This window comes from Dendropsophus ebraccatus, chromosome 9 (assembly GCF_027789765.1).
Source record: "Dendropsophus ebraccatus isolate aDenEbr1 chromosome 9, aDenEbr1.pat, whole genome shotgun sequence".
Taxonomy (NCBI): domain Eukaryota; kingdom Metazoa; phylum Chordata; class Amphibia; order Anura; family Hylidae; genus Dendropsophus; species Dendropsophus ebraccatus.
The window spans coordinates 72,841,065-72,867,617 of NC_091462.1; the positions used below are offsets into that span (position 1 = coordinate 72,841,065).

The window sequence follows — 26,553 nt, forward strand, 5'->3', positions numbered from 1 at the left end:
GACTGTAGCGGGCAGGGCCCCGCCCGGCTCTGCGCATGCTCAGTGCTTCTCCTCTGTTCTCGGCAGTCTCCATTCCATTGCTTGGTTCGCGTTGACTGACCAGAGTCCGCGAATCACTGTCGCCCGGGTAAGTGGCACAGCGGGCATCATACTGCGGGGTGACAGGGCAGAGCCCGCCGTGAGGGGAGGCCGGGCTACATGTAATAGGCTCCGGTACAGAGAAGTGCGGCCGGGGAGGAGGAAGGGCCGCGGCTCCGCTAATTTCCGGGTTCCAGCAAAATGGACCTGATAGGATTAGGAGGCTGCTCATTCAAACGCAGAATGACGGTACCGCACATAGGTGTGAACTGACTGCTCAGGGGCATGCTGCCACTGTATACATACCAGACGTGGACATCTGTATAGTGCAGTGGTCCCCAACCTGTGGCTACCAGCTAGTGTGGAACTACAACTCCCAGCATGCTGACAGCAGGGGAGGCACAGGTAGAGGAACACTGTAGTAAGGGATGGAACTCAGGAGTACAGCCATATATACCAGGTGCGGCCATATATACCAGGTGCGGCCATATATACCAGGTGCGGCCATATATACCAGGTGCGGCCATATACCAGGTGTGGTCATGTACATGGTGCGGCCATATATACCAGGTGCGGCCATATACCAGGTGTGGTCATGTACATGGTGCGGCCATATACCAGGTGTGGTCATGTACATGGTGCGGCCATATACCAGGTGTGGTCATGTACATGGTGCGGCCATATACCAGGTGTGGTCATGTACATGGTGCGGCCATATACCAGGTGCGGCCATATACCAGGTGTGGTCATGTACATGGTGCGGCCATATACCAGGTGTAGTTGTATACATGGTGCGGCCATATACCAGGTGTAGTTGTATACATGGTGCGGCCATATACCAGGTGTGGTCATGTACATGGTGCGGCCATATATACATGGTGCGGCCATATACGGTCATGTACATGGTGCGGCCATATATACATGGTGCGGCCATATACCAGGTGTAGTTGTATACCAGGTAGGGCTGGGCGATATTGGCCTAAATCAATATCGCGGTTTATCGCATATGTAGCTGCGGTAACGATAAATGGACGATAACTATGACACGCCCCTTTGTAAGCAACACCCCCTTTTACAAGCCACACCCACTTGGCCATACCAAACTGGGAATATTATGTTTTTAAAAAAGTACAGTAACTCAAACTATGTACACACCACAGGTCGTGTATATACAGCATACAGCTATGGACACACCACAGGACATGTATATACAGGTATATAGCTATGTACTATAGGGACTCAGAGTGTATACAGTATGATGTGTATGTAGTATATACAGGTTTATCTATCATCTATCTATCTATCTCCTATCTATCTATCATCTATTTCCTCTGCCTATCTATCTCCTATCTATCTATCCATCTATCTCCTTGATCGATCAATATAGATAGATAGATAGGAGATAGATATAGATAGATAGGAGATAGATATAGATAGGAGAAAGATAGGAGATAGATAGGAGATGATAGATAGATAGATAGATCTCAGATCTATCTATCTATCATCTATTGATCGATCAAGGAGATAGATGGATAGATAGATAGAGATAGATACAGATAGATAGGAGATAGATAGATAGGAGATAGATAGGAGATAGATCTATCTATCTCCTATCTATCTATCTATCTCCTATCTATCTCTATCTATCTATCCATCTATCTCCTTGATCGATCAATAGATGATAGATAGATAGATCTGAGATCTATCTATCTATCTCCTATCTATCTCCTATCTATCTCCTATCTATCTATATCCATCTATCTATCTGTATCCATCTATCTATCTGTATCCATCTATCTATCTGTATCCATCTATCTATCTGTATCTATCTATCTCTGTATCTATCTATCTATCTATCTGTATCTATCTATCTATCTGTATCTATCTATCTATCTGTATCTATCTATCTATCTGTATCTTTCTATCTATCTATCTATCTGTATCTATCTATCTATTATCTATTGATCAATCAAGGAGATAGATGGATAGATAGATAGACAGACAGGAGATAGACAGGAGATAGATAGGAGATAGATAGGAGATAGATAGGAGATAGATAGGAGATAGATAGGAGATAGATAGGAGATAGATAGGAGATAGATAGGAGATAGATAGGAGATAGATAGGAGGTAGATATAGGAGATAGATCTTTCTATCTCTTCTATCTCTATTCATATAGTAGCAGCATTCCAGTTGGACTGTGAATAAATCTCCACCTTTTTACATTTATGTTGAAAACAGTGATGTTTCTGACCACAATCGTGGTCTTTTCTTAAGCCAAATGTTATTTGGCTTGAGAAAAGACCACGGTTGTGGTCAGAAACGTTGCTCTTTTTCTCATGTGTTGCTGAACAGGTTGGAGGATGTCTCGTGTGTTGTGTGTGCAGGGACGCACAGACAGCACATAGAAGACTGGCCGTGATGCTCGTGCAGGTGGCGGGGGGCACTGTGGCGTGCAGGTGGCGGGGGGCACTTGGGCGTGCAGGTGGCGGGGGGCACTGTGCTGTGCCGGGCCGTTGAGAGGCATGTACTTGCCGCAGAAACTGGCTGAGACGAGAAGGGTGGTGTGCCGTGCCGGGCGGGTGACGCGGGGCGCTCTGACACGCCGAGAGGTTGGGAGACGCAGGGGCGGGCGGGTGGCGGCTCCGTTGTGCTGTGCCGGGCGATCTGACACGCCGGGGGGTTGGGGGACGTGGGGACGGGCGGGTGGCGGCTTTGTTGTTGCTGTGCCGGGCGGGTGATGCGGGGCGCTCTGACACACAGTGCCAGTCTCTTATGTGCTGTCTGTGCGTCCCTGCACACACAGCACACGAGACATCCTTCAACCTGTGCAGCTTAGGGCTCAGACGGGTAGATGAAAGTGAAAATACCGCAGATACCGTCCTGGCAAAGTTGAGGTCGGTTAACCGACGCCAGTGACGGTATCGGTATTTTCACGGTATACCGCCCAGCCCTAATACCAGGTGCGGCCATATATACATGGTGCGGCCGTATACTAGGTGTGGTCATGTACATGGTGCGGTCATGTACATGGTGCGGCCATATATACATGGTGCGGCCATATATACATGGTGCGGCCATATATACATGGTGCGGCCATATATACATGGTGCGGCCATATATACATGGTGCGGCCATATATACATGGTGCGGCCATATATACCAGGTGCGGCCATATATACCAGGTGCGGCCATATATACCAGGTGCGGCCATATATACATGGTGCGGCCATATATACATGGTGCGGCCATATATACATGATGCGGCCATATATACATGGTGCGGCCATATATACATGGTTCGGCCATATATACATGGTGCGGCCATATATACATGGTGCGGCCATATATACATGGTGCGGCCATATATACATGGTGCGGCCATATATACATGGTGCGGCCATATATACCTGGTGCGGCCATATATACCAGGTGCGGCCATATATACCAGGTGCGGCCATATATACCAGGTGCGGCCATATATACCAGGTGCGGCCATATATACCAGGTGCGGCCATATATACCAGGTGCGGCCATATATACCAGGTGCGGCCATATATACCAGGTGCGGCCATATATACCAGGTGCGGCCATATATACCAGGTGCGGCCATATATACCAGGTGCGGCCATATATACCAGGTGCGGCCATATATACCAGGTGCGGCCATATATACCAGGTGCGGCCATATATACCAGGTGCGGCCATATATACCAGGTGCGGCCATATATACCAGGTGCGGCCATATATACCAGGTGCGGCCATGTACATGGTTTGGCCGTATACCAGGTGTGGTCATGTACATGGTGCGGCCATATACCAGGTGTAGCCATATATACATGGTGCGGCCATATACCAGGTGTAGCCATATATACATGGTGCGGCCATATACCAGGTGTAGCCATATATACATGGTGCGGCCATATATCAGGTGCAGCCATGTACCAGGTGCGGCCATGTACCAGGTGCGGCCATGTACCAGGTGCGGCCATGTACCAGGTGCGGCCATGTACCAGGTGCGGCCATGTACCAGGTGCGGCCATGTACCAGGTGCGGCCATGTACCAGGTGCGGCCATGTACCAGGTGCGGCCATGTACATGGTGCGGCCATGTACATGGTGCGGCCATGTACATGGTGCGGCCATGTACATGGTGCGGCCATGTACATGGTGCGGCCATGTACATGGTGCGGCCATGTACATGGTGCGGCCATGTACATGGTGCGGTCATGTACATGGTGCGGTCATGTACATGGTGCGGTCATGTACATGGTGCGGTCATGTACATGGTGCGGTCATGTACATGGTGCGGTCATGTACATGGTGCGGTCATGTACATGGTGCGGTCATGTACATGGTGCGGTCATGTACATGGTGCGGTCATGTACATGGTGCGGTCATGTACATGGTGCGGCCATGTACATGGTGCGGCCATGTACATGGTGCGGCCATATACCAGGTGTAGCCATATATACATGGTGCGGCCATATACCAGATGCGGCCATGTACATGGTGCGGCCATATACCAGGTGTGGCCATATATCAGGTGCGGCCATGTACATGGTGCGGCCATATACCAGATGCGGCCATATACCAGGTGTGGTCATGTACATGGTGCGGCCATATACCAGATGCGGCCATATACCAGGTGTGGTCATGTACATGGTGCGGCCATATACCAGGTGTGGCCATATATCAGGTGCGGCCATATACCAGGTGCAGTCATGTGCATGGTGCGGCCATATATCAGGTGCGGCCATGTACCTGGTGTTGTCATGTACATGGTGTGGCTATATACCAGGTGCGGTCATGTACATGGTGTGGCCATGTACATGGTGCGGCCATATACCAGGTGCGGTCATGTATATGGTGCGGCCATATACCAGGTGCGGTCATGTACATGGTGCGGCCATATACCAGGTGCGGTCATGTACATGGTGCGGTCATGTACATGGTGCGGTCATGTACATGGTGCGGTCATGTACATGGTGCGGTCATGTACATGGTGCGGCCATATACCAGGTGCGGTCATGTACATGGTGCGGCCATATACCAGGTTCGGTCATGTACATGGTGTGGACATATACCAGGTGCGGTCATGTACATGGAGCGGCCATATACCAGGTGCGGTCATGTACATGGTGCGGCCATATACCATGTGTGGCCATGTACTTTAGTCTGTTGCAGGCCCATTGTGTATACTGTATGGTATCTTCTGGGATTAAATTATTTGAGGCAGTCGCCATTAACCCTTTGAGGACCAGGCCCAAAATGACCCAGTGGACCGCGCAAATTTTGATCTTAGTGCTTTCGTTTTTCCCTCCTCCCCTTCTAAGAGCTCTAGCACTCTCAGTTTTCTATCTACAAGCCATGTAAGTGCTTGTTTTTTACAGGAATAGTTGTACTTTGTAATGGCGTCATTCATTTTACCATAACATGTATGATGGAATTCCAAATATATTATTTATGAAGATATAAATAGGTGAAATCGTAAGAAAGAATGCAATATGGTAACGTTTGGGGGGTTCCTGTGTCTACGTAATGCACTATATGGTAACAGCGACATGACACTATTATTCTATAGGTCAGTCCGAACACAACCATATACAGGTTACACAGATTCTCTAATGTTATATATATTTTTTTTTATGAAATCCTTTTTTTTGGCAATTAAATATTAATAAAATGGGCCTATTGTGACGCTTATAACGGTTTTATTTTTTCACCTATGGGGCTGTATGGGGTGTCATTTTTTCCGCCATGATCTCTAGTTTTTATTAATACCATATTTGTGAAGATCGGACGTTTTGATCACTTTTTATTGATTTTTTTTAATATATAATGTAACATAAAATCGGTAATCTGCGCACTTTTTCCCTTCTTTTCGTGTACGCCGTTCACCGTTCACAATGACGCTTGTTATATTTTAATAGATCGGACAATTACGCACGCTACGGTATATTATATGTTTATCTATTTATTTATTTTTATATGTTTTATTTATATAATGGGAAAGGGGGGTGATTTAGACTTTTATTGGGGGAGGGGTTTTGGGGTTGTGTGTTAGTGTTTTGAACTTTTTTTTTTTACACTTTTGAAGTCCCTTTGGGGGACTTGTACATACATTAGTTTGATTTATACACTGATGATTGCTATGCCATAGGCATAGCATTGATCAGTGTTATCGGCGCTCTGCTCATTGAGCCTGCCTGTGCAGGCTCAGTGTAGCAGATCGCCGATCGGACCGCATGGAGGCAGGTAAGAGACCTCCAGCAGTCCGTTTCAACGATCGGGACCCCCGCAGTCACACTGCGGGGGTCCCGATCGGTAAGTGACAGGGGACTCCCCCTGTCACTTACACTTAAACGCTGCGGTCGCGCCGCGATCGCGGCGTTTAAGGGGTTAATGACACGCGGCAGCGCGATCGCCGCAGCGTGTCATTACCGGTGAGGTCCCGGCTGCTCACTGCAGCCGGCCCCCACCTCCTATGAAGCGCGCTCCGCTCCGGAGCGCGCTTCATAGCGGGAATACCACCCATGACGTAAGGTTACGTCATGGGTCGTCTGGGGACAGACTTCCATGACGTAACCCTACGTCCAGGGTCGTCTAGGGGTTAATAGAGCTGACTTGCAGTTTTGGACATAGTCACCCCATACAGATGAGCAGATGTGCCTGATAGATGTTGAAAAGGCAATTACACACTACAACCAAGGTGAAGATTTAAAAATATTTTTCAAATTTTATTAACATGATCATTAAAAAATCTCCAACTTAATTAAACAGTGTAAAAGGATCCAGTAGTATAGACAACCACAGGCCACCTATTTCATACATAAGTTCAGATGGTCCCAGTAAGCACATAAGTCATGTTCACTACAGTCATGTAATGTATCTACATGGCCTCCTGAATCAGGAAAGCACAAGTGTGCAGCACATTACCAAGAGCCCATCAATATACAATAGGCTTACCCATAGTAGCAGTGTGGCGTCCGTACCCTGACGCGCATTTGCTTTATTCAATCTACGTTTGAATAAAGCAAACACACGCAAAACACTTAGGAGGCCATGTAGATACATTACATGACTGTAGTGAACATGACTTATGTGCTTACTGGGACCATCTGAACTTATGTATGAAATAGGTGGCATGTGGTTGTCTATACTACTGGATCCTTTTACACTGTTTAATTAAGTTGGAGATTTTTTAATGATCATGTTAATAAAATTTGAAAAATATTTTTACATCTACGCCTTGGTTGTAGTGTGTAATTGTGTTTTGTAAAGGCTAGATAGTAATAGCATTGTGGACAGAAGATATGAGGTTAAGTAATTCTGGGAGATAAAGACCCTGCTATAAATTTGTGTGTCCATTGGAACTATTGTATATAAAATGTTGAAAAGGCAGCAGCCCCTTTCCCCTGCTGATTGGGAAATTGGGGTGTCAGAAGTCAGACCCTCTCTGTTCCAACATCTAAAGGTGGGCTATCAATGTTCTAGGTAATCCCTTTACCACTGCATGCAATAGCTATCTGCTTTACATATATTCTTCTGTTTTTAGTTTTGTAGGTTTCCCAACGAAAAAAGAAACCAGAATGTCTCTTCACCAGTTCTTGCTAGAACCCATCAGCTGCCATGCTTGGAATAAAGATCGTACTCGTAAGCATCCTCCTCCTCTTCTATTTCCAGGGGTCATTCTGGTTCTAGTATGCCTTATTTTGAAAGACTTTCTGAAATAAAGTGTACTTCATTAAATATTTGCAAAGGTAAAAGTTATGGTGCGTTTACACAGACAGATTTATCTGACAGATCTTTGAAGCCAAACCCAGGAACAGACTATAAACAGGGATCAGGTCATAAAGGAAAGACTGGGATCTATCCTCTTTTCAAATCCACTCCTGGCTTTGGCTTCCAAAATCTGTCAGATAAATCTTTCTGTGTAAATGCACCCTTATGGTGCGTTTACACCAAGAGATTAATCTGACAGATTTTTGAAGCCGAAGCCAGGAACAGACTATACACAGAGAACAGGTCATAAAAGGAAAGACTGAAATTTCTCCTCTTTTCAAATCCATTCCTGGCTTTGGCTTCAAAAATCTGTCAGATAAATCTCTTGGTGTAAACACACCATTAGTCACTCACATTATGTCTTGTTGAACATGATGTGAACACCTGTCCTCAGTTTTAAGCAGTGGAAACCATCTATGCCATCACTTGGAAACACTGCAGCATAATCCTGACATGGGGCTTTGAGTCATGGGGGCGGTCCCGGTTAGCTTTTCCCCTCTTTTTTACTTGTGTTGTTTGTAATCTTTGATTTCTACAGGAATCACTGCAGGATTTCAGAATAAATGATAAACGGCTGCAGTAGGAAAGCCTGACCCTGCTACCTGTGGTCTGGGCAGCGTGAAACTAGTAACGGGTTCTTTTATATCTTTAAAGTTTTTTGCAGATAAGAAACAAACTTTCGGCTACACTGAGTAGCATACTGTCACCATCAGATTTCTTAGGATCATATTAGATGGCCCGATCACTATAGTAAACGATCGCCGATCTGATACATCAGCACTGGTTTACTGAGCCTATAACATGGCTCAATTATCGTGCAGCATGGGCTTTAAAATTGAAGTTCATACATTACCTGTATCGGACTGATTTGGCAGATTATCACTCCATGTAAGGGCTAGTTCACAAATCGGCGGAAATCCACACTGCGGAGTCCCACCTGCCTCAATGTCATACAGTCTATGGGACTCTCTTCGGTATGTCTTATTAGTGCATTTGAATGTCAAAGAGTCCTCTAACTGCCTGTGAACCAGAATAAATAGCCATTATGTGGCTAACACGAGTATTACGTTTTAGACATATGTTTGTAGGAGGGTCCCACGTAATTTAGGATAGAGGTGACCTAAATAAGACAACCACTTTTAATGAAGTGCTCTTTCTTCTTGTACTACATGTAATATGTGTAAATGCTTATATGCCTCTATTTATTGATCTCCACAGAAATTGCATTAAGTCCTAATAACCACGAGGTTCATATCTACAAACAAAACGGAAACCAGTGGGTGAAAGTTCATGAGTTAAAAGAGCATAATGGTCACATTACAGGTAAGAGGTTGTTAGCTGTAGTGTCACTGGTCATCGTTTGACAATACAACTCTTAGATATGAGAAAGTAATGGGGCTAAACTATGTTACCATTAACCATAGTAAATCAATAGAAAACAGATCCAAAACAGATAAGTTAAACAGACTGCAAAAACGCAGTGTGAGCCTAGCCTTACTAAGAAAACAGTCGGCCAATGGATTTATTTAGAACCGTCCTTGAGTTTCCTATATACAGCCCTTATTCTAGCCAGTTAAAAAAAAAAAAACTAGTTTGAAAATTTAAAGGGAATGTATCGTCTAAGTTTCCTTTTTCCCCTCATTAGAGCCATATACTAAAACATGTTATTTCTTCTATTTTCTGATTGTGATTTATATTTATTTTATTTCATTTTCTGTACCTAGCTCTGATCAGTCTTTTATGCAATCTGCTACAAGTTAATGTATCCTAAAGAATCTGTTCTTTCACTGCTTTATTGCTCTAGGCATTGACTGGGCTCCTAAAAGTGACCGTATAGTGACCTGTGGAGCAGATCGTAATGCATATGTGTGGAGCCAGAAGGATGGAGTGTGGAAACCGACACTTGTCATCCTACGTATAAACCGGGCAGCAACTTTTGTCAAATGGTCTCCCACGGAGAATAAGTTTGCTGTTGGAAGTGGAGCAAGACTCATATCTGTGTGTTACTTTGAGTCAGAAAATGACTGGTAAGCAATATGATTTGCTTTTGTAGTAATGACAGAATACATAAACTATTGAGTCTGGTGTATTTATGAGTACTCTGTATTCAGTGGGTGACATCACTCAGATGTGAGGAGGGTAGGGAAATAAAGCGGCCATACTTTACCCATGAATATGCCTTACAATAAATCCACTTTACAAAAAGATTTGGTTTAGCCAGTCAACTAACATATTTTCTCCTATTACAAAATGCAACAATCCTTTTCTGAAACGTTTGTGGTTTTACTATAGGTGGGTGAGTAAACACATCAAGAAGCCGATCCGTTCCACTGTGCTGAGCCTTGACTGGCACCCCAATAATGTGCTTCTAGCCGCTGGATCTTGTGACTTTAAGACCAGGTACAGTATTTAGGTAGACTGTAGTGATTCAGATGTTTAAATAGAAGTGCATTACAAATCTGTATAACTTTTTTTTTTTTTTTTACCCCTGTTGATTTAAAAGAAAAGATTTTCTCAGGAGTACCCCTTTAACATAGATATTTGCATGCTGACACTCTAGGGCAGGGACAGAGCTCACTGTTATCTGAAGCTTTGACATGTCTCTCTATGTTAAAAGTTTTCTTTAAATGACAGTAATGCTTTAGTTTTCATGATCTTTTAGCCGTCTGTTCCATTTCCTTAGGGCTGTGACTCCATCTACACTCTAAAATTTACTGTTTTTGTTTACAGGGTGTTTTCTGCATACATCAAGGAGGTGGATGAGAAGCCTGCTAGTACGCCATGGGGTTCAAAAATGCCTTTTGGTCAGCTAATGTCAGAATTTGGAGGAGCTGGCAGTGGTGGCTGGGTTCACAGTGTCAGCTTTTCTGCTAGTGGAAATCGCTTGGCTTGGGTCAGCCATGACAGCATTGTGTCTGTAGTTGATGCATCGAAAAACATGAGGTAGGTTACCTGGTCAAGTCCTTCAAACTTTTAATAAAACCGTATTTTTCTCAAACTTTTGTGAACAAATTTTTTTTTTTTTAATTTTCTGAATTTTAATATTTTATCTTTCTTTCTAGTGTTTCCCAGCTTAAGACTGAGTTCTTACCTCTTCTGAGTGTCACCTTTGTATCAGAGAACAGTGTCATTGCCGCTGTAAGTACCTTTCTTATTTTATGGTTCATTTTATTGCTTAAGTGTCAACTGGGTGGGGCTTCACAGCAGCTGGGCCTCATCTCTGGGGAGAGGGCCAAACTGTCCTGAAGCCCCCCCTAGTCAGCACTGTCCAATGCTGAAATAAATCATTTTTTGAGCAGAAAGAAATTTTATATCGAATGTGCAGCATCTAAGATTGTGGATGGTGTGGAGAACCGCGCATTGAATAAGGGAGGGGGGGGTTACAGTATCACTTTAATACATGAAAGGGCTAAATGCATACAGTCACTGAACTTTCAATATTATTTTATTCTTTTACAAGTGCCTAATCCAGATTTTTTCTTTTAGGGGCATGATTGCTGTCCCATGCTTTTCACCTATGATGACCATGGCTCTTTGACGTTTGTTTCAAAACTGGACATTCCCAAGCAAAGCACTCAGCGAAATATATCGGCTATGGAGCGCTTTAGAAACATGGATAAGAGAGCGACCACAGAAGACCGCAATACTGCCCTGGAGACTCTTCACCAGAACAGCATAACGTAGGTGTAACAGTGCCTATGCACCTTCAATAACTGTTGTCTCTGCTAGCCTCCCCATACATATGAGAACAAAAAGGTCAGACAATAAAAATCCATAGCAAACAACCCTGTCGTTTGGCTGCTTTTAATGAAATAATATGGTCAATTTTTTGCATCTGTGTCCACGAGTTTTGGCCTCACTGTTGGTCTCATTAGACCTGTGATTGGGCTGGAACTTGAAAAGTATTGTGGATGCAAAAATAGTAACTGGATGTAGGGGGGGTGTTGGGGGGGGGGTGTTGGGGGTCAGGCTTGAGGTACTATCAGGGGACTGATCCAGCACCACTGTTATTTTTGTTGTTTGATTTGTGTGACAGCAGAACACTGGAATAACAATGCTGATGTGAACAAGCTCTAAGCTTTATAAGTGGAAGCAATTTAAATAACACATTTCTGCTGTTGTCTTACAGCCAGGTGTCCATTTATGATGGGGATAAATCTGACTGCCGCAAGTTTTGTACCACAGGCATTGATGGTGCTATGACTATTTGGGACTTTAAGGTGAGTTTCAGCAATTGATACAAAAAAATGACTATCAGGGTACAATGTGAATGTTTAATAAGTTACATTGTTACAATTAACCCCTTAATGATGCATGACTAGTATACCCGTCATGCAACCGTTAAGGGTAAACATAGAGGGCTCCCAGCTTGAGCACTCTCTGCAGCTTGCAGTGCCTGGTTTCTATGGGTATTAGATGGCACGGCCGATCACCGCTCCCGGCTAATTAACTATTTAAATGCAGCTGTCAAAGCTGATAGCTTCATTTAAATAGTCCTTGGCCCCCTGTCCCTGGTGTCTAGATGGGGGGATCTCCCCCGCGATGCGATTGCGGAGGGGAGATCCCTTCTATTGAGCCAGCCGGGGCTCAGCGTCAGAATGACTCTGATGCCGGCTTGGCAATTGGTGCATCTGGTGTGCTGCAGACCAGAATAATAGAACACTGATCTGATGGATCAGTGCTCTAATATATACATAGCATTGATCTCAATGGGAGATCAGTGCTGTGTATATAGAGGTCCCCCAGGGAAATTCTATTTTTTTTATTAATAAAAATCCCCTCCCCTAATAAGTTTAAATTACCCCCCTTTTCCAATTTTATAAATAAAAACATATTTCTGATCTTGCACGGTAAACTGCGTAAGCGCAAAAAAAACCGCCAAAGTGCAAAATTGCGCATTTTTGTTTACACCAAATCCAGAATTTTTTTTTATAAAAAGCAATCAAAAGTCGCATATATGCAAACAAGGTACTGAAAGAACAGTTTGTGGTGCAAAAATTACACCTCACACAGCCCCATAGACTAAACAATAAAAGTGTTATAAGATGGGAATAGAGCAATGTTAAACAGTTTTGTTTGTTTTTTTTTTTGTTTGTTTTTTTTAAAGGTTTTTAATTTTTTAAAAGCTAACAAATAAAATAAAAGTTATATAAGTTTCCTATTGTTGTAATCGTACTGACTTGAGGAACATAGCTAACATGTCTGTTTTACCAACATGTCTGTTTTAGCAAACGGCGTAAACACGAAACCCATCAAAATAATAAGGAATTGCACCTTTTTTTCCAATTTCACTGCACTTAGAATTTTTTTCTCGTTTTGCAGCATATTTTATAGAAAAATTTAAGTCTGTAATTGCAAAGTATATTTGGTGTTGCAAAAAATTAGGGCTTACGTGGGTCTGTAGGGGAAAATATGCAAGTGCAGTGGCCTTTTAAACACGAGGAGGAAAAAACGAAAGCTCAAAAATGAAAACTGACTCTGTCCTTAAATGGTTCAAATCCATTCCAAGCACAATAAATATTATACACAAGAAAACATTCACATAAAATAACTTTTCCATGAGATGGATATAAAATATGCTGTCTCCAATTAATAGAACTAATAAGAAGTGTTATCCAAATAGTCTATATCATGTTTTTAAATATTGACTTGACAGCTTGGTCTCTGCTTTCTGCTTCCCACTGTACAGTATATAAAGGAACAGTGATTTGTTGCTGTAAGGGCCCTATTACACGGGACAATTACTGTGGGAAGAATCGTTATATTGTTCAAATTTGAGCGATAATTGTTTTGTGTGAATGAAGGCAGCGATCAAAGAACTAACATATTGTTCTGTGTAATATAGTGATTGATTTCATGTAGTTCTTGTTTGTGATTGTTTATTGTTAAACGCTAAAAATTTGCTTTGTCTAATAGGACCCTTAGTCTGTGCTTGACAACCTCTAAGGATATCTGGTGTAATCTATTGTATCGCTGTTAGGAGGCCACTGATTTGTTTAAATTCGTTGAGCAGAGTCCATGTAAATTATTACGGGTGGACAACTCCTATAATGGATACTAATAACTAGCTAACTGGTAGACATTAATGCCAGTAATTATTTAATTTCTTGTAAAAAAACAAACAAATAATTCATTTGCTGTTTGAGGTGCCATTGTACATGCATTTGCCATATGTGTGGCCTTTAAAAGGGTCATCTCTAAAAAAAAAAAAAAAAAATTCCAAAGGATTGGTAAGAATTGTATAATCAGGGGTGAACGTCCTCACTCTCAGTATTATCATTCCACTTTTCAGTAGGATGTTGACTGCTGACCATGTCAGACTGTGTACAGAGTGCTAGAGACACAGGAGAGGTGACAGGCCTTTATTATTAAAGGGGTTGTCTGACAGAGGATCAAACAAGTGGGTATCCCTTATTTGGTTTTATTTTTAAGACTGCATAAGCCCTTAGTTTTGACCCCTTTTAGTTGGTCATTCGGGTATGTAGAGGTGCCTTGTCATGTACTAAAATTTGCTTCTTATAGATTATTTGTTAAAATGAACTATCTTGTCATTTACTTTCAAAATGATAGACCCTGGAGTCTTACATTCAAGGCCTGAGAATCATGTAACTGAAGAACAACCTTCACTAAAACGACATGAACAAGCTTCAGGATGTCCATCAACCTACAAGAAATGTGAACTTCACTGGCCTATCTAGCAGTGAATGAAAACAGTCTTTCCTATTATTTAAAATCTAACTGGCAAATGTATTTCCCATTACTATATATGTGAAACCTACAGCTTGTCACTGAAAAAGATCTATACAAATTAAAGTGAGACATGTTCTTGATTGCTTGTGATTTATTCATTATGCATAGAAAGTTATGTAAATAGAATGATTATTTTTTTTAAATACCTGGATGGGTGATGATTAGACATGAGCAAACCTCAAGCACATTGCATTTGATTACTGGCTGAAGAAGTTGGATGCCGTCCTAGGGTGTCCTGTATCCATATTTTCTGCAGCCACTGTTCATTAAATGCAGGCTTGAGTTTTGACAAACCTGAGCATGCTTGAGGTTCACTCATCTCCAATGGTAATATAATGATTACATTTGGGTCATTTCCCAGCAGTATATGTTTACAATGCAGGACTCAAGTGTGGTCTGCTGTATATTAAACATACAAGTGGAAATGTATAATGAAATCTAGAAATGTATGCTAGGAAAAACCTAAAAACAAACAAAAACCTCCTGACAGATAATACACATTTCCAGCATAGGACAGAGGTTTAGAGGGGTCTCTGACAGACTCAACATTTGACACAACAACTGATTTACAGGTGACGTCTTCACTGACATTTATTTTCTTCTCCATCCTTGACTTCCTTTATGTCTTATTTCTGCAGAGTTTGATGCCTGGACATCTTCCGCTCCTTACTTTTGCACCACATAACATACTTTAAACTAAGAAAAGCTCCTCTTACTGTCACACACTGCATCCTATGGATATATTACTACTTTATAATATGGATATAATATAATATAATAGGATATAATATGCCCCATTACATTACATCTCTTTATGGTTTTTCACATGAATAGACCGGCGTTAGCACAGGGATGCCTGTGCCTCAGACATTTTTTTTTTTTTTAATTGTACACAGTACCGTTTTATTCCCAAGCACTGGCCCGTCATGATACTTTGGGGGCTGGACCGCCGCCCCCCTGTGGGACGATCTATTCTCCCTTCTGATTCGGCTCCATTGTAATCAATGAAGCCGAGTCACAGAGGAGAGGAGAGATCGTCACAGCCCCCAGTGCTTCATGCCGGGCCAGTGCTTTGGAATAAACAGTCACCGTGCGTGGGAACCGGGCCGCAGTTAAAAAAAAACAAAAAAACCCCAGCATTGGCATCCCCATGCCAGCGCTGGTCTATTCATGTGAAAAACCACAAAGCATTCCTGATGATGAAGAGGGCGGGGAGGAGGGACAGAGAGGAGGTGCAAGTCTAATACACAGACACTCTAGGCCACACCAATTTGACACAGGGCTGCAAGTTTAAAAGTAATCACCTTTCGAATGGACCCCAGGACAGATCTTGGATTAAAAGCAGCTATCTGAAGGTACAAGCGGTTTGGGGAGGGCATATTGTGGGTGCAGAGTTGCTTTAAGTTTCTTCAAAGGAGAAGTCCCATGAAACAAACATCTCAGGTTTTATTTTATAAGTAAAAAAATATATACATGCATAATCACCCAATCTATTAAATAAATCAAAAAGAAATTCGATAGCTAAAAAGAAACACATGTAAAGAAGAAAACACAACTTAGACTCTGCACAAAGAGAGGTGGAAAAGTGTCCATGTTTTTGTAGAGCTGGATACCCCCTTTAATTGGGCACCAACCCCACAGCTTAAGAGGGACATGTTCCCCACATTCTCGTGACCACTGGGACCCCCACTAGTCAGCTGGATATTCCCTATCCTATGGATTTTAGGGGGGTACAGCTACCTAGGCCACACCTGGATGTATGTGTGAGGGGGTGCAATACTTTGTCTTGTTCCTGATGCTGACCACACACACATCCTACTTGCGCTCATTGTGCAGGTGATAGATCTGTGTAGCGGGCAGATGTCCAGCTTTATGAATCTGCACTATGTGATGGATCCCCAACTCCCAAGCACAATAAGATAAACCATATAACACAAAATAAAGACACAACACGTAGTACTCAGGTGTCAAAGGGTCCAAATTTTATTTAAAATTACATGACACCGAAAATGGTAGAACCCCGGCTCACAAAGAGTCACCCTCCAGCACTCAGGCGAGGAAAAAACCCCTGTGGGGGAAACCTCGAGGGAGCCATGGCTGGAGAGTTGCCCCTCCCCTGGGCTTAGAGGGTAATACCATACAATAAATATAATAAACTAGATGTGAGAGAAATCTGGCTGAAATATGTCACCTTATTGATGGTGGATGTATCTCTTCTCCCTCACAGATCCAGGTCCACTTCTCAAGAAGGTGGAGACTTGATGAAGGGGTAGTCTAAAGCAGATCACCCCCCCCTGCTAGAACCTCCAACTTACATCAAGGGTAGGGGGCAGTAAAGTAATCAAGCTCAAGGTCCTCTGGCACATCCAAGATGGCACTGATCAGGGCGCGGTGCATTGCTTTATGGAACCTTCTTTATGACATAAGCGCTTGTCACCACAGTGCATGGTTGCCATGGTAACTGCAGGTAAACACATCTGATGCATTAACCCATTAATGACTGGCGATGCGCTTTACTGCAGAGGTCACTAAACACACGTGACCAAGCAAACAACTTATGGTTAGGCCACATTAAGAACACTAAATAATATGGTTTGATGTTGCCCATAGCAACCAATCACAGTTCTGCTTTCCTTTCTCAAATTACTCTGGTAAAATAAAAGCTGAACTGTGATTGGTTGTCATGCGAAACTTGGACAGTCTAACTTGCCCATAGCAACCAATCAAAGCTCAGCTTTAATTTCATAAGAGCTTGTCAAGATATACAAGGTGAGCTGTGATTGGTTGCTATGGACAAATCAGACTGTGTTTTGTGTCTGGCAGATTGATAATGCTGCTCCATTGCTGTAAAGCTTATGATGATGATGATGTTAATGACTGAAAACACATGACATCAAGCTTCCCCATAATGGTTATATGGTTATATACGGCTAATTTGTTAACATGAAGGAGACTGCTGACAATCTGATTAATTGTATGTTGAAAGGGCGGCCAAAGAGTATGATAAATAAAGCTGTTGAAATGAATAGAGAAGGTAATCCTATAAAGTAAAGACAAGCATTGTGGGTGTCATGTAAAACTAAATTCTTTCCAGTTTGACACCTCTGTTCATGTCAGGAACTGTCCAGAGTGAGTTCCTGACATGGACAGAGGTGGCAGCATAGAGCACTGTCAGACAGGAAATAATATACCACTTTCTGCAGGACATACAGCAGCTTATAAGTACTGGAAAACTGGAGATTTTTAAAGAAGTAAAATACTGTATATATATATATATATATATATATATATATATATATATATATATATATATATATATACACAACTTCCTGACACCACTTGATTTGAAAAAAAAAAAAATCGCTGGATTAAACCTTTCGCCCGACCAGTGTCAAACTGGGGTACTTTGAGCCCGCCTGGGAATTTGATTCTTGGGGCCCTACATATAACAGGCACTAAATCTTTCACATTACCATAGCAACTTTGCACAGCGCTGTGTATGTGACCTGCTGTGCCAGCTCACCACTAGGAACTTGTCAGTCATTCTATGCGAACAGCATTACGTGCCTCTTACGTTTCTTGAAAGGAGTCTCGTGAAACTAACACATCTCAGGTAGGCAAGGGGGTTCAGGAAATAATAAAGAATGTATACTTACCCTTCCCCATGCCCCCATAGCTCTTCCTTAATGATATCCAATAGCCACCAGCCTCGTCACATACTGATGGGTCTATCAGCCAACTATGCCATATTGCAGTTAAAGGAGCTGGGGCCATGACATACAAGGAACCTGGTCGAAAATGACTTCCAGTGGCTGCGGGAGAGAGAGCGACGCAGGGGTACGGGGGCTGGTGAGTATAGTTTCTTTGTTATCTTCCCTTACCACCTGCCTGCCTGTCATTTGTTAGTTTCACAAGACTTCTCCTTTAGGGTGGGTTCACACAGGAATCTGCACGGACAAGTTTCTGCGGATTCCTTAGCTTGCGCCCCCGTGCGCATTTCCGCTCGTCCCATAGACTCCATTTTATGGTCAGGGGAATTTCGCCATCCACTGAAAGAATTGACATGTCAATTCTTTTGCTGGACCGGGGAATCTGCCTGTGCATAGAGGGGGACAAGCGACGGAATTCGCAGGAGCTTCTCTGCGCAGATTCCTCAGTGTGAACCCATCCTTAAAGGGAATTTGTCAGCTGTAATTCATGTTAAACTGCTGACACTGTTAGATGGTGATAGCCAGCAGAAGCCAGCACATGAAGACGCGCCTCCATCAGGCACCCTCTCACAGACGGCAGATGTCTCAGCATCTCTGAGACCTCACAGCAGACTCAGTGCACGCTCCGCAGCCCATCACTCTGCAGGAGAAAAACTATCTGTATCAAACTAACTACATCTGTTTACTAACACCATCTGGGAACTGAGATTGCTGGTTACTTATCTACTACAGTTCGTATTAATACTACACAGTTGACCACACTGTAATGGCAGAAAACAACTAACACACAAGACCAGACACAAATCTGGATAAAGTGACCACAACTTGTCCACCAGACGTATCTTTATACATACAACGGTAATCCCCTACAACCGACTGGATAAACGGAAGAAGGGATTTCAGAACCACGACTAAAAAACATCTACACCTGCCTTTCATATGCTACACACCTTGTATATTACCTTATTACCAAACACAGTGACAACCCTAGCACAGGGTCAGTCCCTCCTGTTGTTTGGGGACGCCTAAACCAGGGGGTCCCATTTCAGCAATAGGCAGGGTTAAACCAGAGGTAACCTATCTCATACCTTTACCCTTTATATCTTTACCTACAATCATCTAATCATAAAACCTGTTTTTCATGTTTGTGTTTAATGTACATATTAATAAATACATGCTATAAGACGTATTATAGCATTTCACCACAGTCCCTCCACTTTGTTTATTTATTTAAAAGCCTAGGACAGGGGTACTCAACAACTTTTAGTGAAGGTCCACTTACCGGGGTCTATTGTCAGGTGAAGGTCCGAGCTGAACATCAGTAGGAAACGTGTTTTGTTACTTTGTCACAAACGTTCAACTTTATATACAGAATTGCTGCTTATTAGCGGGAAAACTGGCATTTTTTTCTCTCTCACCAGGCCTTTGATATTAGGTACAAAGGGGGTGACTGCCCTGGTAGTATATAGCCCCCCTGTTGCTCCCCCAGTAGTGTATAGCCCCCCCTGTGCGCTCTCCTTCAGTAGTATATAGCCCCCCTGTTGCTCCCCCAGTAGTGTATAGCCCCCCCTGTGCGCTCTCCCTCAGTAGTATATAGCCCCCTGTTGCTCCCCCAGTAGTATATAGCCCCCCTGTGCGCTCTCCCCCTGTAGTATATAGCCCCCTGTGAGCTCCCCCCAGTAGTATATAGCCTCCCCGCGCTCTCCCCCTGTAGAATATAGCCCCCTGTGAGCTCCCCCCAGTAGTATATAGCCCCCCTGTGCGCTCTCCCCCTGTAGTATATAGCCCCCTGTGCGCTGTCCCCCAGTAGTATATAGCCCCCTGTGAGCTCCCCCCAGTAGTATATAGCCCCCCTGTGCTCTCCCCCTGTAGTATATAGACCCCTGTGAGCTCCCCCCAGTAGTATATAGCCCCCGTGAGCTCCCCCCAAGTAGTATATAGCCCCCCTGTGAGCTCCCCCCTGTAGTATATAGCCCCCTGTGAGCTCCCCCTGTAGTATATAGCCCCCCGTGCGCTTTCCCCCTGTAGTATATAGCCCCCTGTGAGCTCCCCCCAGTAGTATATAGCGCCCCTGTGCTCTCCCCCCAGTAGTATATAGCCCCCTGTGAGGTCCCCCCCAGTAGTATATAGCCCCCCTTGTGCTTTCCCCCTGTAGTATATAGCCCCTGTGAGGTCCCCCCTGTAGTATATAACCCCCTGTGCGCTCCCCCCAGTAGTATATAGCCCCCTCAGTAGTATATAGCCCCCTGTGAGGTCCCCCCTGTAGTCTATAGCCCCCTGTGCGCTCCCCCCAGTAGTATATAGCCCCCTCAGTAGTATATAGCCCCCTGTGAGGTCCCCCCTGTAGTATATAGTCCACCTGTGCGCTCTCCCCTTGTAGATGCCCCCCAAACAGAAAAAAAAAAATAACAAAAACTCACCTAGCACCTCGTTCCCCGCTGCGGCTGTCTTCTTCTCTTCCCGTCGGTCCGGCCCCGGCTGATACGCGCTCTGTAGGGATGTCCCGGGGATTCCCCAGCAGAGTGCGCATCAGTGACCTCAGCGTACGCCGCCGGCCTGCACTTCCGGGAAGGACAGGCCGGCAGTGTACACTGAGGTCTGTGGTGCGCGCTCTGCTGGGGAATCCCTGGGACATCCCCAGAGCGCGTATCAGCCTGGGGCCGGACCGACACTGCCCCCAGCCCCACAGGCGTACTGACATCTAAGGACAGTACGCCTGTGGGGCGGGAGGCAGTGCGGTGGGGAGCGGGACCTCCTAACCGCCCCGGGACGGACCGGATCCGGGGCGGTTAGGAGGTCTGACCAGGGGTCCGGACAGCTGGCCTCCGCGGTCCGGGTTCGGACCGCGGTCCGACAGTTGAGGACCCCTGGCCTAGGACTATGGGAACTCTTTACCTAAGTTTAATCATTAGGTTCCTCGACCCAACCGCTAAGCTAGATGCTGATAGGTCAAGAAGACACATGGTACCTTAAATATATTTGTCTCCGCTTCCATAGCATAGAATATGTTTTTATTCTCTGGTACAAAGAGTCAGAGAGGTGTCTCCAAGCTCCTGAATAGCTACAAGCTAGAAAGTCTCCTCTCTCCTTCCTCCCTGCTTGTCAGGCTTTATAACTTTCAAAATCAAATCAACAGAAGATGTGATATAAAGCAAGTTTGCAATTTACATTACTTTTTTTTTTAGTTATCATGGAAAACACGACACTTCCTGTTTTTTGACTCTTTTTTTCTCAAAAAGAGGAAACAGTCAGAAAACAGGAAGTCCTGTGTATCCCAGGCCATCTGAGCGCTTACAGAGAGAAGGCAGTCATGTGATTAACAGCAGGTTAAGGTATGGGGGGGGGGGAGTTACAAGTGAGTGCACATAACGTGTACATACATATTACATACAAATATGCACAATATATATACATCATGCACAGATAGAAAGAAATGCACATTACTTATATGCATAGATAGTACACACACACACATTCATAATACATGCACCGTACCCAGATATAAAGAAATTACCTATATGCATACATAGTATGTACGCACGCACACACACTACGCACATCTAAACAAACGCACATTACATATATGCATAGATAATACAGGCACATATGCACCATTCACACAGACTGACATAATATACATACTTCACATCCACACACACAGATTTACCTCTGGTACTGGAAAGCACCAGGTACAGCTCACACAACAGATTTGCAGCTCCAGGGCTACACTGTGCTGGCTGGAGCCCCTCTCCCTCCTCTCCTCCTGTGTCCTGACTGCCAGCTGCAGCACACAGAGCAGATGGAGCCAGTCTTAGAGGAGGAAGCAGCGGAGGGTCCCATGCGAGAGAAATGGGGCTGCGCTAAATCTGCACACTACATGCTGCTGCCTGTCACCCCAGTCACTCCCTGCCTAATATCTAATATGATGAAACCCCAGGTTACTAGATAGAGGCAGTGAGTGACTGGTTGAAAGGCATGTGCAACAGTAGAGGGGGATTATATGTCGTCCTGGAGCTGCTAATCAGGGAGGCCCACCTCCTACTCAGGGGCCCATCGGGGGATTCCTCTGCTCCCCTGTGGGCCAGTCCAAGCCTGTTCAGTAATCACTTCTGTATTGTTTTGAATTTTTTGAGCAGGAGTCTCTTTGTATGAGGCAAAATTTACAGTTGTTTTGCAAAATTCATACATTCATCATTAGAAGCAAGTGCCTTGATACATCTTGCACGATTTATGCCTATTAAGGCTGCAAACAAAAAAAGAAAAAGAAAAAAAAAAAATCAAAACACATCTTTTTTTTTAGTGTATACAAAACTTGGTCAACCACATTTTTTATGTACGCTAAAAAAAGGATGCGCTTTGATCAGATTTTTATTACAGAAGTCAAAAATTATAAAAGTCCTTTTGTTTTTTTTCAAGATTCAGTATATGTGGACTTTTATTATATTTAATTCTCATTTAAAAGTATTGACATACATATTAACCTATTGACATATAACCATATTAACCTTAAGTCAATGAAAAATTCTGGATAATAAATATCATATTACTGCTTGAATATATATAAACAATTCAGAAAATGGTTGGATAATGAACAATACCTAAATTAAAAAAAAACTACATTGTACCAAGTACATCTGAGTTTGAATAAACAGCAGCATTTATTTAATTAAGACTCAATGGATATTGCCTGCTATTCGTTTTTAGAGATTGCTAGAAAGTTTAACATGTTGATTAAAGAACAACTGGATTTCTTTCCAGATGGATCATCTCTCCACCCCATACAAGTGGTATACTGTGGCCCCTTAGATGTGAGGCCCAGCAAAAAGGGAATCCTGGGGGTTCTATTAGATGACCAGCTCCTGGATATAAGATCATTTTTCCATTGTTCCGGCCATGTTTCCTCATTCTAGAAAAAGCCAATTCAGCAAAATGTTTACTGTTGTAGTATTGATCCGCTTCCCCAGCCACAAAGAGCAAATGCCCTTGTGCTCTCTCTACTGGAATAGATGACGCTGGGGACTCCTCATAAAATCCGGCAGTTTTCAGCAGACCTTCTGCAGTAATCAGCATCTTCTCCTGCTTGTAAGGTGTTCCTTTAATGAGAGCTTTACCTTCATGGTAAATTGTGCCACCATATACGTTGCAAGTTCCATTAATGCTGACTGTAGCCCCTACTTGTGGTAAAAAAGAAGCCAGTACGAGAGCAATCTCTGCGCCTTTTGAGACACCTACAACTCCAACTTTTGGCTTAGAAACCTAAAATAAATCAGATCATGGAAATTGAATACATTTTTTGTCGAAAGATTGAAGGAGTAGTCTGGCCAGGAGGACCCTTTTTTTCAGAATTCCTAGAGGAGGGGTGGCTGAAAGTAATAGCATCCACTTACCTTCCTGGTACCTGCGCTTCCACCTGCATTCCACCGCTCTGGTCCCCCAGTGTTCATTCGCTTCCTGGTATTGAGACGTGAAGTTGGCCCACTCAGCCATTTAGCAGCTGTAGTGGTGTCCTGCAGCCCCCTATCCCCCCACAGCATCCCCTGCAGCCCCCCTATCTCCCCCACAGCATCCCCTGCAGCCCCCCTAACCCCCGCCACAGCAGCCCCCCTATCCCCCCACATCATTCCCTGCAGCCCCCTTATCCCCCCCAGAGCAGCCCCCCTATCCCCCCCACACAGCATCCACTTCAGCCCCCCATCCCCCCCACACAGCATCCCCTGCAGCCCCCCAACCTCCCACACACAGCATCTCCTGCAGCCCCCTATACCCCATCACACAGCATCCCCTGCAGCCCCCCTATCCCCCCACAGCATCCCCTGCAATCCCCCCATCCTCCCACACACAAAAGCTCCTGCAGCCCCCCCATCCTCCCACACACAGCAGCTCCTACAGCCACCCCATCCCCCCACAGCAGCTCCTGCAGCCCCCCATCCCCCCACAGCATCCCCTGCAGCCCCCCTATCCCCCACACACAGCAGCTCCTGCAATCCCCCTATCCCCCACACACAGCAGCTCCTGCAATCCCCCTATCCCCCACACACAGCAGCTCCTGCAATCCCCTATCTCCCACACACAGCATCCCCTGCAGCCCCCCTATCTCCCCACATCATCCCCTGCAGCCCCCTTATCCCCCCCCAGAGCATCCCCTGCAGCCCCCCTATCCCCCACACACAGCATCCACTTCAGCCCCCCATCCCCCCCACACAGCATCCCCTGCAGCCCCCCAACCTCCCACACACAGCATCTCCTGCAGCCCCCTATACCCCATCACACAGCATCCCCTGCAGCCCCCCTATCCCCCACACAGCATCCCCTGCAGCCACCCCAACCCCCCACACACATCATCCCCTGCATCCCCTCTATACCCAGGGCCGGCGTTAGGGGGGGCAAAGTAGGCACTTGCCCAGGGCCCCCATCCCCCAGGGGCCCCCTAGCTCCTTCGTTCATTAGTGGAGCAGGAAGCAGAGCAGCACAAGCAGCTCCCCTGCTCCACTAATGAACGAAGGAGCTGAGCTGTGAGGACGGAGCGCCCCTCCTGCAGAGCTGCCTGTGCCCTACAGAAGAGGAGGAACGGCAAGCCCAGGTAAAGAAATAGAGGGAGGGGGGGGGGTGTTGGGGAGGCGCGGGCGGGGGGGGGGGGGGTTAGAGGGTCACGGAGACTGGGGGCGGGACTTGCGGCCAGGGGGCGGTGCTTACGGACGTGGGTGGGCGGAGCCTCGGGTGTCTTTATAAAACAGTAACCCCCTCCCCATATACTAGCCTAGCGAACAGTATACAGGAAGGGGGCAGGGGTTCTTGTATGATGCAGTCCCCCCTTCCACCATATACTGTTCAGGGCCCTCCTCCCTCTGTATCTATGGGCACCAGGCCCTGAGCAGTACATGATGGAGGTGGGTGCTGAATCACACAGTATCCTGTATGATAAAGTACCCCCATATCTCTCCTCTGCTCTACTACTACCCCCAATACTACTCCTAATACTGCTCTACTACTACCCCCAATACTACTCCTAATACTGCCCTACTATTACCCCCAATAGTGCCCTACTACTACCCCAATACTACTCCTAATACTGCCCTACTACTACCCCCAATACTACTCCTAATACTGCCCTACTACTACCCCCAATAGTGCCCTACTACTACCACCATCAATACTACTCCTAATACTGCTCTACTACTACCCCCAATAGTGCCCTACTATTACCCCCAATACTACTCCTAATACTGCCCTACTACTACCCCCAATAGTGCCCTACTATTACCCCCAATACTACTCCTAATACTGCCCTACTACTACCCCCAATAGTGCCCTACTATTACCCCCAATACTACTCCTAATACTGCTCTACTACTCCGAATACTACTCCTAATACTGCTCTACTATTACCCCCAATAGTGCCCTACTACTTCCCCCAATACTACTCCTAATACTGCCCTACTACTACCCCCAATAGTGCCCTACTACTACCACCATCAATACTACTCCTAATACTGCTCTACTACCCCCAATAGTGCCCTACTACTACCACCATCAATACTACTCCTAATACTGCTCTACTACCCCCAATAGTGCCCTACTACTACCACCATCAATACTACTCCTAATACTGCTCTACTACCCCCAATAGTGCCCTCCTACTACCACCATCAATACTACTCCTAATACTGCTCTACTACTACCCCCAATAGTGCCCTACTACTACCACCATCAATACTACTCCTAATACTGCTCTACTACTACCCCCAATAGTGCCCTACTACTACCACCATCAATACTACTCCTAATACTGCTCTACTACTACCCCCAATAGTGCCTTACTACTACCCCAATACTACTCCTAATACTGCCCTACTACTACCCCCAGTAGTGCCCTACTACTACCCCCAATACTACTCCTAATATTGCTCTACTACTACCCCCAATAGTGCCCTACTATTACCCCAATACTACTCCTAATACTGCCCTACTACTACCCCCAATAGTGCCCTACTATTACCCCCAATACTACTCCTAATACTGCTCTACTACTACCCTCAATACTACTCCTAATACTGCCCTACTACTACCCCCAATAGTGCCCTACTACTACCACCATCAATACTACTCCTAATACTGCTCTACTACTACCCCCAATAGTGCCCTACTATTACCCCCAATACTACTCCAAATACTGCTCTACTACCCCCAATACTGCCCTACTACTACCACAAATACTGCCCTACTACTACCCC

At 44.9% G+C, this 26,553-nt stretch overlaps 1 protein-coding gene across 1 annotated transcript; it reads left to right on the top strand.

Moving 5' to 3' along the window:
• Positions 1-17: 17 nt before the first annotated feature.
• On the top strand, positions 18-14,692 carry ARPC1A (actin related protein 2/3 complex subunit 1A). Its single transcript, XM_069983622.1, has 10 exons — positions 18-127; positions 7,636-7,733; positions 9,081-9,185; positions 9,667-9,889; positions 10,155-10,262; positions 10,593-10,805; positions 10,925-11,000; positions 11,349-11,542; positions 11,992-12,082; positions 14,433-14,692. The coding sequence occupies exons 2-10, from the start codon at positions 7,670-7,672 to the stop codon at positions 14,469-14,471; spliced, it is 1,113 nt and encodes a 370-aa protein (XP_069839723.1). The 5' UTR covers positions 18-127; positions 7,636-7,669; the 3' UTR covers positions 14,472-14,692.
• Positions 14,693-26,553: the final 11,861 nt, after the last annotated feature.